We start from the raw sequence: 18179 nt of genomic DNA on the forward strand, positions 1-18179 counted from the left end.
ATGGGTATTTTGATGAACCCAAAACTCATTAAAAAAATAGATGCTGACTCAGATAGGATATAGGCCTACAGGTGTGTGTGTGTGTGTGTTTGGTGTGTGTGTGTGTGTGTGTGTGTGTGTGTGTGTGTGTGTGTGTGTGTGTGTGTGTGTGTGTGTGTGTGTGTGTGTATGTGTGTACCGCTTGAGCTGATTTGGAATAATGCAGGCAATGCACTAAAAGTCGGGTTCTCCATACCGCCGAGGGACTTTTATTGTGAAGGGCATAGCACTGTCGGGCTTTAAAGCCCCGCCCACCAACAAAATGAAACATGAAGTGGAATTTTCATTTTTTTGTGTGAAAACGAAAAAAAAAATGTTCCTTTTTTTTTTTGGTGCAAAACACAAAAACGAAAAAACAAGCCGTTTCCTGTTTTTTTTTTTCCCAGGGTTTTTTTATGCACACAACGGGAAAAAAACAGCTTGATTTCTTATTTCTGCTTTTGTCTTCTATACCCAGGAAACAGACTGATAAACGTAACTTGGTCGATATAATTTTCATATTTTTTGCTCATCTACTGTCATGTCCATAAGAGACCAAGGTACCTTGGTCTAAAAGGTACCTTGGTCCTTGGTACCTCTGGATGCACACGCTGTTTGTCCTGTAGCATGCATTTATGATAACATTTGAGGGGAAAAATTACAGAAATTATTTAACATGCAATCTCTTTTTAAAATAATAAATAAATAAATAAATAAATAAATAAATAAATAGGCCTAAATAAATTAGCCTAGATGATCCTGAGGACAGTGTCAGCATCAACACCTAGGCTATTCCTTGCTGATTTAATAATAGAAAAAATACGATTTATGCATTTAAAAAAGATATTATTCATTTAGAAAATCTTAAAAAATATATACAGTTTTATTATAATGTGGGTGAGAGGAATTCTACAGTAAGGATTTTTTTTTTTTGGAACTTAATTTTTATTTAACACCTATATTAACATACACAAATATCATTTAGGAGATGCTTTCACACTTAATAGCAATAATACAGACAATACACAAAATCATTTCTACATTTTCCATATTATTCCTTAGTTTTTTTTTGTTTTTTGTTTTTTTTAAGAAGTTCATCTTACAGTTCTCAGTTTGACTCACTTAATGGTCATTTCATTACTTGATGAACCTAGGTAGTCATCCCAATGTGAACAAGTGTATTTAAAACAAATATCAGTAAATGAAAATGAATGAAGTAATACCTGAAAATAAATACATACATAAACTAGAATTTGAGGGAAACAAAAAAAAGAAAGAAAAAAAAAGAGGAAAGAAATAAAAATAATTATTGAGATATCTAGAATCTATATATTGTTTGTTACAGTAAGGTTATTCCATGATTTCAGGACATCGAGCACTTTTACATCAGATTGCGGTTACGTCAACATCATCTCGTTGTGTGCTCATTTCCGCCAGCCTCATCATCGATACCATCATCTGATGGGAGGAGCGCACTCGGAGCTCCAGCAGCAGCAGTAGCAGCAACTCAGGGCCGCATCGCTCTGTAGATGAAGCATGACAGGCGACAGCGAGACAAAGCCAGGTGACCAAGCCAGGAATGAGAGCAACACCCGGCAGCCTTTCCTCATCGGAGTTGCTGGAGGAACAGCCAGCGGCAAGGTTGGTACCTGAAACTGTGGCAGTTAAGTATTACTTCAGTCCACACATCCGAAATGTTTTTTAAAAGCATCAAGATGACTTATCAATCTAAGGTGCAGATCCCATCTATAGTCTCTGCCTCATCCCGTTTTTCTTAGTTTTTGTTTTCCTGCGTGTTAAAACAGGAAACCACGTGCTTTATAAAATATTTTTTGATAAAACGGTGATAAATTTAAAGCCAACAGAATTAAAACTAAGCCCCCTTAGGAGGCTCCCGTGATCCACATACTGCAGGTTCAGAGGATAGAAATGGTGTCATGGCCAGAAAGAAACGGAGAGATATGAGATAATGAGCATCAGCTGTGCAAGTCTGTGGTCACAGGCTCTAAAACAGTCAAAACAAGTCATGATATAATCTACATATACTGAATATTAGATCACTCCTCAGTCTTCATAAGTCTCCCAGTGTCTGCAGGTGGTAGTAATATTAAGCATCATGGGTTGTTTTTGTTGACATGTTGTTGATCAGCTGGTACCATCCAGTGTTACTCTTCCATGTGCTGTCACAGCTGTTCCTCCCTTGATTAACACTCATAGGCCTGCTCATTGGCATCTCAATGATGTCCTCAGTGCTATGAGCCGCTGAGTATTTGCATTATCATCCTCTGATCTATATTCTAGTGCACATGATGAAGTTGCTCTCCCTCTTAAAGATCAGAAAAGGTTGCATCTGTTTAACATTTTGTTGAGTTGTTGCTCATTTCACACCCTGAGGCTCAATGAAAGCATTTCTCTGTGCTAATTTGTGAAGGGGCTGCACGGTGGTGCAACAGTTAGTGTTGCAGCCTCACAGCAAGAAGGTCACAGGTTTGATTCCCAACTTGGCTGGTGGGTCTTTCTGTGTGGAGTTTGCTTGTTCTCCCTGTGCATGTGTGGGTTCTCTCCAGGTACTCTGGCTTCCTCCCACAGTCCAAAAACATGCCCATCAGGTTAATAGGTCACTCTAAATTGTCCGCAAGTATGAGTGTGTGTGTGAAAGGTTGTCTGTCTATGTGTCAGCCCTGTGATTGACTGGTGACCAGTCCAGTGTGTACCCCGCCTCTCTCCCAATGACAGCTGAGCTAGGCTTCAGCCACCCGCGACCCTGCACAGGATAAGCGGTTGGAAAATGAATGAATTTGTGAAGACTTGGTGAGATATTAAGTGAGTCCTTGACACAACAAGTTACAGTGAGTTGAAGGTTGATTTCGTGGACATCTTAATCAACAGATCTTGATGCTGTGGTTTAACAGACGGCTGTTTGTTGACTTCCCGCTGTTATGATCTGTGTTTCCCACAGAAACTGTCAAAAAAACACCTGTCCTCCCACTCATTATCTGAACAGAGTCCACTGTACTCTGTGTGTGTGTGTGTGTGTGTGTGTGTGTGTGTGTGTGTGTGTGTGTGTGTGTGTGTGTGTGTGTGGGGGGGGGGGGGGGTTGTTCCAGCTGACTGCCTAGCTGTCTGCCAGGTGCACAAATGAAATTAAAAAATCCAAGTTTGCAGCTTTCAAGTCAACATCTTAAAAGATGCTACTACTTAATTAGACTGCAAAGCCACTTTCTGGCCCAGAGTGGAGATTGGAGCAAAACAAATTTTTCTTATTCAAGACAACTTTTTACTGGATACAACATGACGAGGGAAGGTATTTATTAGTACAGCTGCATAGCACTGTTGTTTGAAATGTGACAACAATCAAAGGTTTTAAGTTTGTACCATACGTAAGCTACTAGTAGCGCTACTAGCATCCCTGTACTACGACGTATCTGTAGACTAATATGTCAACAAGCAAACTGTCAGTTTGTACAGTGGTTTAGTAGCCGTCCATATGTAGCGCTGACAGCCCAGTGCTCTAAGACGTGTCTGTAAGGTGTAACGTTAGTGAATCCTGGTTATGTCCTGTCAGTCATCTACCAAGCAGAGCTAACGTAACCTCACTCTTCATTTTATTGATAGACTCTCAAGTTTGAACAGACCACTGCAGAATAACTGCTGACTGTGGGTTGGAGTCAACATTAGCACAAACACTTCTCTTCTCTTTCTTTTACTCTTCTGTCCTTTTTCTATCTGACAATTAGGCTCCAGTGTCCAACATCACTACAAAATTAATCACAGAAATTGTTTTCAGCAGAGAAAAACACAGATTTCTCTTCTCTCTTCTAAAGTTTATCTGTCTGCGTGGTGTTGGCATAGAGACCTAGACGTGCCATAATTAGGGCCTGGTCCTTCTCGACCTGATCAGAAAGCCAAGATAAAACATTCTGGAATAACCTTAATTGGTTCCGATGATCTCATTTTAAAGTGTGGATTAAAATCAGGTATACATCTAGAAGAGAGGGTTTTTCAAGATCACTTAGAAACTCCTCACAGCCCCTTTAACAACAGATAAAGTTTTCTTTTCAGCTCAGGAGACGATCTATGGTGGAGGATAAGGGCCACTTTAAATAAAAAAAAAGATAATTTATGAGATTAATCACATAAATTAACTTGAATGAAATAATTAAATGACGGGAAAAAAAGTTGTACATTAACAAGGAAAAAAGTAAATTTATGGGGAAAAAGTTATATTTATGAGGACACACTTATTATCTGAATAGGTCTCAGAAAATCTCAGAAATGTAGTATAAAACACATGAGATCACATGTCTAGCATGATTTCGATGATTCTACTCCTCTCCTGGGTGAAGTTGTTTAATATTTTTGTATAATTTTTTATCAATGCTGCAATTTGCAGATGCTTCATTCTAGGGCTGTGATTATGGAAAAAATCAAAATGACGACTAATAGAACAGTCTTCTACCTTGGTTTTGATTAATGTATGATTATCCCACTCTCTACCCAGTTTATACTGTAATTTTGAAACAACTAACTGAAATGAACATGCACAGAAAAACAGTTAAAGATTATTTATTGACACAACGGAATTGAAAACACACATCAGCAAGAATGGAAATAATCTGCATGGCAGATTTACATCAGTCGAAGCTCTAACTGTTGGTTTGATTATTTTCAATTTCTCACTCAGCCCCTCTTCATTTGAACAAGAGCATCTGAGGATGGCTTGTTTTGAGGAAAATACATTTGTAGCTCTGAGTCTGCCTTGCTGTGATTGCAGAGAGGTGTTGGTTTGCAAAAACAATTTTACACTAATGAGTTATTGATCAGGGACAGACAAATCTGTGAATATCTTTCTAACTCTATCAAAGTTCTTAAAAAAATAGTCCAGTTTCTCAGCTATCTGGGGTATATAGGGTACTTGTACTTTTTACAGTATTATACTGATGTGGCCAAAGATTAAATAATTCCTTAATTATGAAACCTATTCTACAGTACAGGGACGTCACTATTATTTAGGGACGGGGGGCTTGAGCCCCAGGAGATGCAAATGATCAAATGTGTAACAAACGAAACACAACAAATAGAGTTAATAACTGCTCAACATAGAGGCTAATGCCAAGACTTTCACAGACAACACAATAATAGTTTTGTATTTTGGAGTCAGACTGATAAAATTTTGGCACTTAAGTAACTAGAAAAGATTTAGAATAGAATTTAAGGTTCTTTTATTAGTCTAAAAATCTCTTAATGGTCTTGCTCCCTTATATTTATCAGATTTGCTTTTATCATTTGAGCCAAGTAGGGTTCTCAGGTCGTCTTTGATGGTACCTGAAGTTAGGACTAAAACATATGGAGAAGTCTCTTTTTATTATTGTGGCCCTTGTCTGTGGAACAGCCTACCTTAAGACCTAAATATGGCGTCAGCTCTATTTGAAATACCACTCTTTGATCTTTTTTAAAATGAAAGGCTTCCTCCATGCAGAGAAAAGTCCTCGACCATTTCTTGTAATCAAGTACCTCGAATTATTCAAGGCATTGGTTCAGCTCTTGCTGCTTCTCTCTTACAGTAACAACTAGGGGTGTGATGATCTATCAATATATATCGATACACAGATTGGTTAAGCAACGATTCAATCAAATCGGTGGAAATTCAAAACATCGATAATCATTATCATCTCAAATATATGCCTTTATTTTGAAATTCCAACCGGGATATCCGTGTCACAGTTTCCGCCCAATTGTGCCCCCAAACAACACTAGCAGAGTATGGCTAGCAGCCAGGCTAAAGAAGAGGATGAGATTCGCTCAGCACAGCACCTATGCAGAAACTTGTCAATTCAAGGTGGTGAATTGTGTATAAGTTATGTTTATAACTGCAACTAGCAGGTGACTCTTAATGTTAACTGATGACATGAAAAATGGGGCACATAACAGTGAAACAGACCTATTTTCTATTTGTTACAAAAAATGATTTCCATTCAAATGTCTTGAAATGTTTCAGCAATAAAATTGTCAATTGCTTTGTATTTGTTCTTGGTTTAGATGACTTTGATGTAAGTGATGGTGTTGAATGCGTACATAAATATCTTCTAAAATAGATCGAAGGCTACTATATCGCATCGTATCGTATCGTGGCAGACTTTGTGATATCGCCAAGTATCGTATCGTTGTCCAGTATATCGATATTGTATCGTATCGTCATGAAACTGGTGATTTACACCCCTAGTAACAACTTTATTCTTGTGAATTTATGAGATTAATCTTGTAAATTATTATTGATATATATGTTTTTCAAGGTGGCCCTAATCCTCCATATAGAAATTGAACAGTTTTTTTTCATTCAGGTTTTGTTTTGTGGCCTCTCTTTGTTTTTCCAGTCCTCTGTATGCAGTAAGATCATGGAGCTCCTGGGACAGAATGAGATCGACCACCACCAGCGACAAGTGGCCATCCTTAGCCAGGACAGCTTTTACAGGGTCCTCACCCCGGAGCAGAAGGCCAAGGCACTCAAGGGCCAGTTCAATTTTGACCACCCAGGTACAGTTTGTCTGAAGGATAGAAATCTTGCAGGCTCCAGTGAGAGAGATGATTTTTTTGTACATGTGAGGCTCGTCTCACCCTGTCTGGATTCTACTTTGAATAACGGCCTACTAACTTTACATAGTGATGACTTCATCCATTTGACAATAATTGAGCAACACCAGTGTTCTTTTTAGCTTACTGATCATTTTAACACATTTCCGTTCATGTTAGAGTCTGAAATTTCCCGTTCTTATTTCTTTTACTTGCATCCTCATCAGATACAGAATAACGGCAGCACCTGTTCGTGCTCCTCTTTCCTGTTTGTCTACAGTTTTGTGGTTTGTGTTGGCCTCATGCCTGCTTCCTCCAGTTTTGTTGGCATTTCTTTCACATCTCCTGCTTGTTGCTGTGCAGTTATCGGCCACTCCTTTTCCTTTCTTTACCAGTGTCTGGTCAGCCATCAACCAGGTGTGTTAAGCTCTCACACACTGGTGTGCACTGACTTTTTGAAGGGCAGGGGCAAAAAGAAAAATAAATACACATACAGCAGGATCTCCCCACTGACAAGGCAATAAGTTCAGCATGTTTGTGAGGGCACTGCATGGCCAACCAGGAGGGCACTTTAGTGTGTATTTTTCAACAGAAGGGCGACTAGCCCCCTGTGCCCCTTCCCTGTGCACACCTCTGCACTCAAATAACAGAGCTATTTTACAGAATACCTTTGATGTTGTTAAATGATCAGAAACAGACTTTTTGATGTGTAATCAACAGAAAAAGGCAAAATCAGCTTTACAGATATTTGGGACTTCTCTCTCGGACTGATACCTGCAATCTGGTTGTCTCTGGTTCAGCATGCCAACGTGATGAATGCCATAAGCCAATCAGAAACAAGTTTCTAACACAGCTGTATGACTGAGGCTGATTTGGCTCTCAGTTTGTATGTGATTCAGGATCTGGAGTAGGTGACAAGTCATTTTATCAGAGGAATTTTCATTTATCTGTACTCTTTTTGTTTTCTCTGTGTGCAGATGCATTCGACAATGACCTCATAATTGCTACTCTGTGGGACATTAAAGAGGGGAAGACAGTTCACATCCCTGTTTATGATTTTGTGTCTCATTCAAGGTGAGAGCTTCTTATCAGGTTGGTATGCATTTTGCCTTCAGACTAAAAAGAAAATCTGAAATGCTACAGGAAGTCAAAGTAACATAACCTTTGAAAATAAAGAATAAACCCTCCATGATCTTGTTTTTACCTTTCTCAGTGGGTACGGGTAATTGATTAGCACCTATGCTAATCAATTACCCTTACCCATCCATCCATCCATCCATTTTCTATACCGCTTATCCTGTTTAGGGTCGCGGGTGGCTGGAGCCTATCCCAGCAATCATTGGGCGAGAGGCAGGGTACACCCTGGACTGGTCGCCAGTCAATCGCAGGGCTGACACATAGACAGACAACCATGCACGCACACACTCACACCTAGGGACAATTTGGTGTGACCAATTAACCTGGTAAGCATGTTTTTGGACTGTGGGAGGAAGCCGGAGTACCCGGAGAGAACCCACACATGCACGGGGAGAACATGCAAACTCCACACAGAAAGACCTACCGGCCGAGGTGGGGAACTGAACCGGTGACCTTCTTGCTGTGAGGCTGCAGCGCTAACCGTTGCACCACCGTGCAGCCCTACCCGTACCCACTGAGAAATAAAACCAATAACCTACAGTCATTGGAAAAAAACACTGTACGATAAGCTCCTGACTGTTTTCATCAGTGTTGTTAATTGCTCTGGTGGACCAATCAGGTCAGACTTGCTCCTGAAAAAAAGGGACTTGCTGACGTCGGCAAACCCCAGAAATTCTGAACAGCTCGTTTTAGGGCAGGATTTTACATTCACAAGCACTACTAAATACAGGTTTTGTCATCAAATATCACATTTTGTGGGCTGGGAGGAAAGCCAAAGACCCACAAATTTCACTAAAAGACTTAATAAAGTGATTTTTGCAAAACATGGGACCTTTAAAGGGGCTGTGAGGAGTTTCTAAGTGGTTTTGAAAATTTCTCCCTTGTATACCTGATCGTAATCCACTCTTTAAAATGAGAGTATCGGCATCAATGTAGGATTTCCCTAAATGCTACTCTATAGCTTCCTGATTGGGTCGAGCAGGACCTGATTGATTTATGGCACGTCTATTTCTCCATCATAAGACCATGATGACTGATGAAGTTTAGTTGAGAGTAGAGAGATCAGTGTTTTTCCTCTGCTGAAAATGATTTCTGTGATTAATTTTGTAGGGATGGTAGACACTGGAGCCTAACTGTCGGACAGAAAAAGGACCATAACAGCAGAAGAAAGATAAATGGGAGATAGATAAAGCCTGAGCTTATGACTAAAAACTAGCTAGAAGCTAAAAAACATGAGCTAAAGCCAAAAACACAGGCCACAGGCTAAAACACCAGCTGAAGGCTGAAACACTGGCCACAGGCTAAAACACAAACTTAGGGCTAATACAAGGGCTAAAGGCTAAATCACAGGCTAATGACCAAAACACAACCCAGGGCTTGGGCACCGGCTGAAGGCTTAAACACAGGCCTAAAGGCCAGAACACCAGCTATAGGTAAAAACATTAGCTGAAGGCTACAACAACAGTTAAAGGCTAATAACATAAGCTAAAGGCCAAAGCACAGACTAAATTCTAAAATAAGGGCTAAAGGCAAAATCACAGCCTAAAGGCTAAAACAGGGGCTGAAGCCCAAAACACACCTTAAGGCTAAAACATGGGCTAAAAGGCAAAAACACAAGCTAAAGTCTTTAACAAGTGCTATTGGCTAAAACACAGGCTAAAGGCCAAAACACAACCTAAGGCCTAAACACAGGCCACAGGCTTGACCACTAGCTTAAAGCTAAAATGCAGGCTAAAGGCCAAAACACATACTAGGGCTTAAACACGAGCTAAAGGCCAAAGCACAGGCTAAAGTCTAAAACAAGGGCTGAAGCCCAAAACACAACCTAAGGCTGAAACAAGTGCTATTGGCTAAAACACAGGCTAAAGGCCAAGACACAACCTAAGGACGCGGTCACACTGGCCAATCGTGCCGTGCCTAAGCACGCTTCAGCCCTAAAGCACGTTTTGAATGGCCAGTGTGACCGCAACTGTGCTGTGCTCAAGCACGATTCCCTTCCGTGCTTCGGCACGCTTCGGAGAGGTGGGCTTCAGCACAGTTTACTTGAGCACAAGCACGTGGACAGCGCGTGCGATCCATTTCGTATAATCACCGCGAGCACATCTCGAGCGCATCTAAAGGCTAAAACACAAGCTAAAGTCTTTAACAAGTGCCATTAGCTAAAACACAGGCTAAAGGCCAAAACACAACCTAAGGCTGAAACATGAGCTAAAGGCTAAAACACAGGTTCAACTTTCTTTGCTAATGTTCATCTCAACCCACAGTCAGCAGTTATTCTGCAGTGGTCCGTTCAAACTTGAGAGTCTATCAATAACACGAATAGTAAGGTTACTTTAGTTCTGCTTGGTGAGGTTGGAGTTGGTAGATGAGTACAGGAAGAAATTAACCAGGATTCCCTCACTTTACAAGTTACAGTCATGTCTAAGAGCACTTGGCTGGGAGTAGAGCTAAATGTAGCCAGCTACTTAACTATGGTACAAACTGACAAAGTTAGCTTGTTGTCACTTTTCAACGCGTAACTCTGCCCAACTGTTGATAAACACCTTACGTCATGGTGTTGTATCTGGTAAAAAGCTGTCTTAAACAAAGAAAAGCAGAGTTAAAAAGAAACTCTGATTTCCATTTATTTCCAAAACAAACACATGCCTTGTTTCGAGTTACGTCTTCACCACAGTGTATGTGAGACTGTGGGCCCCACAGTACCTTGAATTTTGCAGTAATAAAACGAATGGTCACGTTTACATGCTGTCAGTTTTGGGATTAAGGTCAATATTCTGGTTCCTGAAACATTCAGGTTAATGACTGCATGTAAACGAAGCCAATGTTTCTCAGTTTCTCCCCTTTCTTTTTCTTTTTGCCTCACCCTTACAGAAAAGACCAGTAGCAAATGAAAAATCCTTCCACTTCTGTTGTCTCACTTTAGACACATAATGACTTTCCCACATATAGGATTCACAGGGTGTCCGAAAAGTCTCTTTACAATTCAAATCTGCATTAAAAAAGCAAATGAACAGAAAAACATGACATTGACACAAAATGACGAGTAGACATTAAGGTTTTTTTCACGAATTTTGCAGGAGAACACTGAAAGGCTTGTCTTACACGATACATGTTTTCATCAGATGTTCACGGTCGTCCACTCCTCCCTTTATCCAACACAGTGCCTGTCTCAATTAATGTTTTGTGCCATACATGAATTCACAGACTTGATGGTAGATCTCTTCCATACTGGATATATAGCTCTGTAGTTTGCTGAGTCCTTGTGTCTGATTTTGTTTTAGTAAACCATGACACACATGGAGCCTTTTCTTGAGGAGTAGCCATTTTAGGGCTTCATTTAACAGCACCTTCTTTATCACCAGGATACCTGAAATACACAAATTCAATGTGGCATGCTAACATGGTACTGTCCATGTGTTTTTAATGTTGTACCTTGTGTTTGGCAGGAAAGAGGAGACAGTGACGGTGTACCCGGCTGACGTGGTGCTGTTTGAAGGCATCCTGATGTTCTATTCTCAGGAGATCCGAGACCTTTTCCAGATGAAGCTGTTTGTGGACACAGATGCAGACACGCGGCTGTCAAGAAGAGGTGAGACAGGCTAACACGACTGAGAGAGAGAATCAAAGGTTTTAGATTACACTGTTTCTCCTTACTGCGTGGACCTGGATGATAAGATAGATGCAAACCACATCCTTAAGGTTTATGTGAAGCTGATTTGAGCAGAAAGACACAGCAAGGGAAAAGGAGCAATGACTCAGTGAAAAGGAAAATAAGTCTGAGTGAGCTGTCTTACCTGAGTGGGATGTATCAATGTGTTAATAATCTGCTCAAAAAGCGTCAGGTTAGAGATTTTGTAATTTAATGCACTGACTCAAAGCAGAGCTCATGGTCCTGTCATTGTATCTTTCCTCTGGTTTTATTTACCCTCAGTACTTCGGGATATAAGTGAACGTGGACGGGACCTGGAGAGTGTTCTAGCACAATATATAACTTTTGTCAAGCCGGCATTTGAGGAGTTCTGTTTACCTGTAAGTGCTTTTTTCCACCACATATTGTACCTGACTCTGAGCTCTGTCTCATGGTCAAACCTTTGTTCTTCTTTCCTCAGACAAAGAAGTATGCTGATGTGATTATACCAAGAGGAGCAGACAACCTTGGTGAGTATTTGTACTCTTCAGTTCTTGAATCCAAGGCCCTCAGAGGTGATATTAAAGAAAGTGAGACCAAAGGTTTGAGACAGCAGTCTAAACAGTGTTATCCTAAAGGACACAGCTGTGTTTATTGTTGACCTCAGAGCTGAAAACTGAGGAAGGAAGAGATGCTGCAGCTTTGAGAAAGATCATTCTGTTATTGAAACTTCAAAACAATTAAAAAAAACTACTGTACATACTTCAAATACCTTCAAACAGGTCATCATCAAACACATACTGTAGAAAAACCATGTGGACTCTACAAATAGCTACACACAAGCTACTGTGCTCGCTCCGAGGCCACGGTAGTGTCTCTTTCAGCTTGATGCTAACATGCTCACGACCCTGGGCCCTGGACAGTTTAATCATCAGAGTTAATCATGTTAGCATTCTGAGATTGGCTAATCAGCCCGGGACACAAAAACAAGTTCTTCTTTGGCTGATGAAAAATAATTAAATTAGGGTGCAGATATTTGTCCTAACACTGGGGTTAGCCTGAAGTAAGAAAAAAAACAACAACACGACAATGAAAGTCCTCACACTAAGAGCTACAGGGTGCCAGACCTGTCAGTCACATGAGCTGAGCCTCTGGTTGGACAAACTTGTGATCTTGATATTTTCTAAACTGTTGAGAAAAAACAATCATTGTTACAGAAATGAACTATTCTGACCCAAGCTGTTTTATTAAACTTAGTTTTGATTTGGGTTTTTTTCAGTACAACACAATGTGTACACTTCAGTACAGTTCAGTAAGTTTCTGATCCTTTTTCCAACTGTGTGTATATTTTTAAAACCCTTCATAGGGGATAGAGGATAGAAATGAAAGAAAACAATATCAGTTATGGCAAATAAAGAGATAATGTCCGCTCCTGAGTATAATGTTGCAGGCACAAATCCCAGTCAGAAACAGGGTGACGGCATTTTGAGAATTTTGCTTCACTAATAGGTGTTTTTTTTGCAGTGATAAAGCTAGCATGGGTTCTTGTCCTTTAATAAAGCTGACTTTCTGAAGCCTTAGTGGGAATGTGATCTGTCCATTTGATAAACATCCTACACCTTTTGAATTTATATATTGTACGAGAGAGGTTCTGCTTTCAACCATCTGATGGTCAAAGGCTGCAGTGAACAATACACTCACCGCTTACTTTATTAGGTACACTTTGCTAGTACCGGGTTGGACCCCTTTCACCTTCAGAACTGCCTTAATCCTTGGTGGCATAGCTTTAACAAGATACAGGAAACATTCCTCTGAGAGTTTGCTCCATATTGACATGATAGCATCACACAGTTGCTGCAGATTTGTCGGCTGAACATCCATGATGAGAATCTCCCGTTCCACCACATCCCAAAGGTGCTCTATTGGATTGAGATCTGGGGACTGAGGAGGCCATTTGAGTACAGGGAACTCATTGTCATGTTGAAGAAAGCAGTCTGAGATGATTCCAGCTTTATGACATGGAGCGTTATCCTGCTGGAAGTAGCCATCAGAAGATGGGTACACTGTGCTCATAAAGGGATGGACATGGTCAGCAACAATACTCAGGTAGGCTGAGGACTTTAAACCATGCTCAACTGATACGAAGGGGTGCAAAGTGAGCCAAGAAAATATCCCCCACACCATTACACCAGCAGCAGCAGCCTGAACCGTTGATACAAGGCAGGATGAATCCATGCTTTCATGTTGTTGACGCCAAATTCTGACCCTACCATCTGAATGTCACAGCAGAAATCCAGACTCATCAGACCAGGAGATGTTTTCCAATCTTCTATTGTCCAGTTTTGGTGTTGCTGTGTGAATTGTAGCCTCAGTTTCCTGTTCTTAGCTGACAGGAGGGTCACCCGGTGTGGTCTTCTGCTGCTGTAGCCCATCTGCCTCAAGGTTCAACATGTTGTGCGTTCAGAGATGCTCTTCTGCAGACCTCGGTTGTAACAAGTGGTTATTTGAGTTACTGTTGCCTTTCTGTCTGCTGGAACCAGTCTGGCCATTTTCCTCTGTCCTCTGGCATCAACAAGGCATTTTGGCCCACAGAACTGCTGCTCACTGGATATTTTCTCTTTTTGGGACCATTCTCTGTAAACCCTAGGAACAGGGGCGTAGCTACAATTAGGCAAAGACAGGCAGTTGCCTGGGGCCCCAAGATTCCCAGGGGCCCCCAAAGTATCTCTTAAAAACTGATTTATGAAGTTCTCCTCAATTGAAAGCATTTGTTTCCTAAATCTTACTTCACATGCTTCAAAATACATCAAAAGGCTTAATCTTTAATGATAATGTAATAAACATTATTGTACAAAATCTCTTTTTTGGATACATAACTCACTGGACAAGGGGTCAAATAAAAATACATTAACTTTAGAATAATAGTACCAAAAAGTATGCTAACTGTAAATATCACCTCTTTCAGTAGATTTTTTTTCCAGTTTTATGTTGTGCTTGATATTTACATATTTTTTCTCTACTTAGCTATTTTTTTTCAATATTTATCTATTGTAATGTTTTTCACTTCATACTTTCTTGTTTGTTACTGTTACTCTGTAAATTCCCCACTGTGGGACAAATAAGCTTCAATTGACCATAAAAGATTTCATATCCAGGACAAAGTGGACTAAATTATGTATTCACTTTTTTCAAAATCCAACTAAAGTACAGAAATTGAGGAAATGCATTTAGTTGTGTTAAGTTACCATGTACAAGATTAGCACTGTCTCATGCCTTGATTCTGGGAAAGAGACAGTGGACCCAGGGAAGGCCAGTCTAGCTCTGAGGAAGATGAGTTACAAGGACATGGAGGGCCCCATTGACTGGGTTTGCCTTGGGCCCCCAAACGACTAAATACGCCCCTGCCTAGGAATGGTTGTGCGTGAAAATCCCAAGACATCAGTAGTTTCTGAAATACACAGGCCAGGCAGTCTGGCACCAACAACTATGCCACATTCAAAGTCACTTACATCACCTTTCTTCTCCATTCTGATGCTCTGTTTGAACTTCAGCTAATAAAGTGGCTGGTGAGTGTATATAAAGGAGGCAGATTGAGTCAAAACATGTTCTTTGAGTTATTGAAGGCAATCCATTTGGTCCATTTTTCTTAAAATTCAGCTTTTTAGTGTTTTAGGGCAAAAGTCATTTATTTCCACGTTGAAAATCTCCTGTACACTATTCATCCACTGAGTATGGCTGGGGAGCTCAGGTTCAAGCCAGCTTTGCGTTATTTCTTACTTCTTTTAATTAAATAATGATCCTCCTTTTTCACAACATCAGAAAAATAGTCCATGTACATTTAGGAACAATGTAACAAGTCAGGAGAATAGGGTATTTTAGTATCTCACACAGTGTAATGTGTTTGCATGCACCACATATTGTTTCTAACACTACACTGGGTTTGTTTCCTTTTCCCCTGATTTCATTATTGTAACATTCCCTTAGTTGCAAATGCAAAAATAAGTCCTGGTTGTTTAGATTAAATTTTCTTTCAAATATTACATTGTACAATGACTGATTAAAGTGCAAAAGGCTGTAATGCCCTTATTAAGCCAACTCTTGAAAGTTGAGTCATGCATTCCTGGTTTAAAATCCTTGTCAAGAGCTATCCATTTCAATAAGTGAAATAGTTGAAGTTCACTCTGACCATGTTGTCTTTTCCACTCGTTTCAGTTGCCATAAACCTCATCGTTCAACACATCCAGGATATTGTGACTGGCGGTCTGACCAAACGGCTGAACGACTGGTTCAACAGTTATGGAGCAACAAAGAAGCAGCCAACCATGGAGTCCAGCAGCCGGCCCCACTGAGCTCAGCACCACCCCCAGAGAAACAAGAGGAGGGCTAGTCTACATGTGAAGAAAGTGCTTTACATTTTACCAGGGGGGTAGTTCTTACCAGGGAGTACAGAGACTTTATTTTGATATGGTTCCGCTTGAACTGAGACAACAAATGAGAAATGAAGGTGTTCTTCTTAGAGCCAGGTTAGAGCAGGTGTGTTCAGTTCTGTTTGTCTGTACATTGAGAGATTAAAGGGAGAAGACTCCAACTTGTTTAATTCAAACTACAGCTTGCCTTTACCACACCACTGCAGCAGTGAAACTCGCTGAAGAAGTCTTGAATATATCCAAACGCTGGACAGCCTTCAACCACAATCAATGCTGTGTAGCACCATGCTGTGTAATGACAGGGAACTGGCCTATCTCACTGCAGTAAAACCTGCACTGTGCAACCTGACTGATTTACTTTATCAAAGCAACCTGCCTTTTGTTTTTGCTCCATGTAGTTAATGTTTTGGATGATACGGAAGGCTTTGACATGTTCAGACAGTTTGAGATTTATGATTTGTTTGTCACGCTGCCTGGTTTGCGCTCACTCTGTATTGTCGATGAAACAGTATTACTACAAAAAAAAAACAACCGATTCTCACCTCAAGTCATGTGATGTATGACATCATCACCAAAGAATCATCTGAATGTTTGTGGATAAATTGTGTTTCAGTTAATTTCAGTGTGAGTCAGATGTTACTTCCATAAAGATTTTGTTCTGTTATCATGGGATGAGACAGATGGATTTCTTTTCTTTTTGAATCCCATAAACTTGAATCCTCAGATGTACACATGTATGCAATATTTATGACCCAGAAGTCAAACGTCACCCTGACTGTCATGTTAATAAATGCAGTGAGCTATAAAATGCCTTGAAGTCTGAGATCCAGGCTGTAGAAGTGTTGTGTACATGTTGTTCAATGGCGTTCTCTTCTTGTACAGTTTCATGATGATAAAGTTCTCAGGTGTTCTCTGAATGCATGAGTTAAGATTTCTGTCACTGCTTCAGAGTTTGAGATTAATTTTAACCTAGCATCAGTACATGTGCACTACAGGCCAAACGTTTTGCAACTTTAAGTTTCTATTCATAATGCTTATCTTTAAAACCACACTAAGAAAAATAAGTCTTTGAGTGCGCTCAACTAAATTTTGGGCAGGATTTCCATCCAGTAAGTACATGTAGCTCTAACTCAAACTTAGTACATCCATGCAATACAATACAGATGAGCTAGTCCAACTCATTTATTACAAATAAATCAAGACAAAATCATTTTAATAACTGGGTGCATTTGATTTATTCATTCATTTATTTTCTATACTGCTCATCCTGTTCAGGGTCGCAGGTAGCTGGAGCCTATCCCAGCTGTCATTGGGCGAGAGGCGGGGTACACCCTGGACTGGTCGCCAATCAATCACAGGGCTGACACATACACAGACAACCATTCACGCACACACTCACATCTAGGGACAATTTCGAGTGATCAATTAACCTGATGAGCATGGCTTTGGACTGTGGGAGAGGAAGCCAGGATACCCGGAGAGAACCCACGCATACACGGGGAGAACATGCAAAAAATACAGCCAAGATGAAATTATTGTATCAACTAAGTAGGGATGGGTACCGAATTATGTACTTTTATAGGTACCGACCGAATTCTGTCAAAAGTACCGGGTATCGATTCATGTAAAACCAAAAGGCACCATGTTTAGGTACCTAAATGCATCCTTGTGACTGTGAGGGAGTGAAAGAGTAGGTGATTTTTCGTGCTGGACATGAACACAGCATTGCAAGGTTATATATTGAAAAATAAATTTGTTAAATTGAATTTTTTTTTATATTTTATTATTCAACAAATTGATATTTCTTACCAGATAAATGCAAAAAAGTACCGAAACTTGGTACCGTTGAGTACCGGTACCGGTTGCCAGGTACCGGGCATTGGTACCGTATCGTTTCAAGTGTGAAAGGTACCCATCCCTACTACAAAGTGAAATTGATTTACACTTGTCCAACTCAAACCAGTGTAAATCATTTTGTTTTTTAAGCAAGCTAAAAACCATCCTAAAACTGATCCCATAAAAAAGACAAAACCTGATTGGAATTTTTAATAAAGGACAGTAATCCTAATTTCTTCTGTGACCACAATTTTTAAAAATTGCTCCTTTACATTTTGTTTTGTAACCGTGAGTGAGTCGGGAACATGGTGGATATGAGACCCTGCTGTATGTGATAATGTGCCAGAATAAAATATTCTTTAATTGATCTCCCATTAGGGAAATTTTTTGCCACAGCAGCTTACAGAAAAAGTGCAATAAATGCAATAACATTAAAAAATAGAGTAGTAATAGAGTTGGAATATGAAATAAGAAATTTGAAGAAATATAGAAAAGCTCTTTTAGCTCCCAAGTTACCTTATTACCACAAACTATGTAAAATGATTTACTGTATATTAAGGTCA

The 18179-nt window shown here is 40.1% G+C and overlaps 1 protein-coding gene across 1 annotated transcript; it reads left to right on the top strand.

Annotated features, from left to right (window-relative positions):
- The first annotated feature begins 1452 nt into the window (after positions 1-1452).
- On the top strand, positions 1453-17475 carry uck2a (uridine-cytidine kinase 2a). Its single transcript, XM_074668448.1, has 7 exons — positions 1453-1659; positions 6393-6552; positions 7566-7662; positions 11172-11314; positions 11657-11754; positions 11835-11883; positions 15566-17475. Exons 1-7 carry the CDS (start codon positions 1555-1557, stop codon positions 15700-15702), a joined length of 789 nt encoding a protein of 262 aa, XP_074524549.1. The 5' UTR covers positions 1453-1554; the 3' UTR covers positions 15703-17475.
- The last annotated feature ends 704 nt before the right edge of the window (positions 17476-18179 follow it).

This window comes from Halichoeres trimaculatus, unplaced genomic scaffold (assembly GCF_033239565.1).
Source record: "Halichoeres trimaculatus isolate MK-OKI-2021-1 unplaced genomic scaffold, fHalTri1.1 fHalTri1_scaffold_4, whole genome shotgun sequence".
Lineage (NCBI taxonomy): Eukaryota > Metazoa > Chordata > Actinopteri > Labriformes > Labridae > Halichoeres > Halichoeres trimaculatus.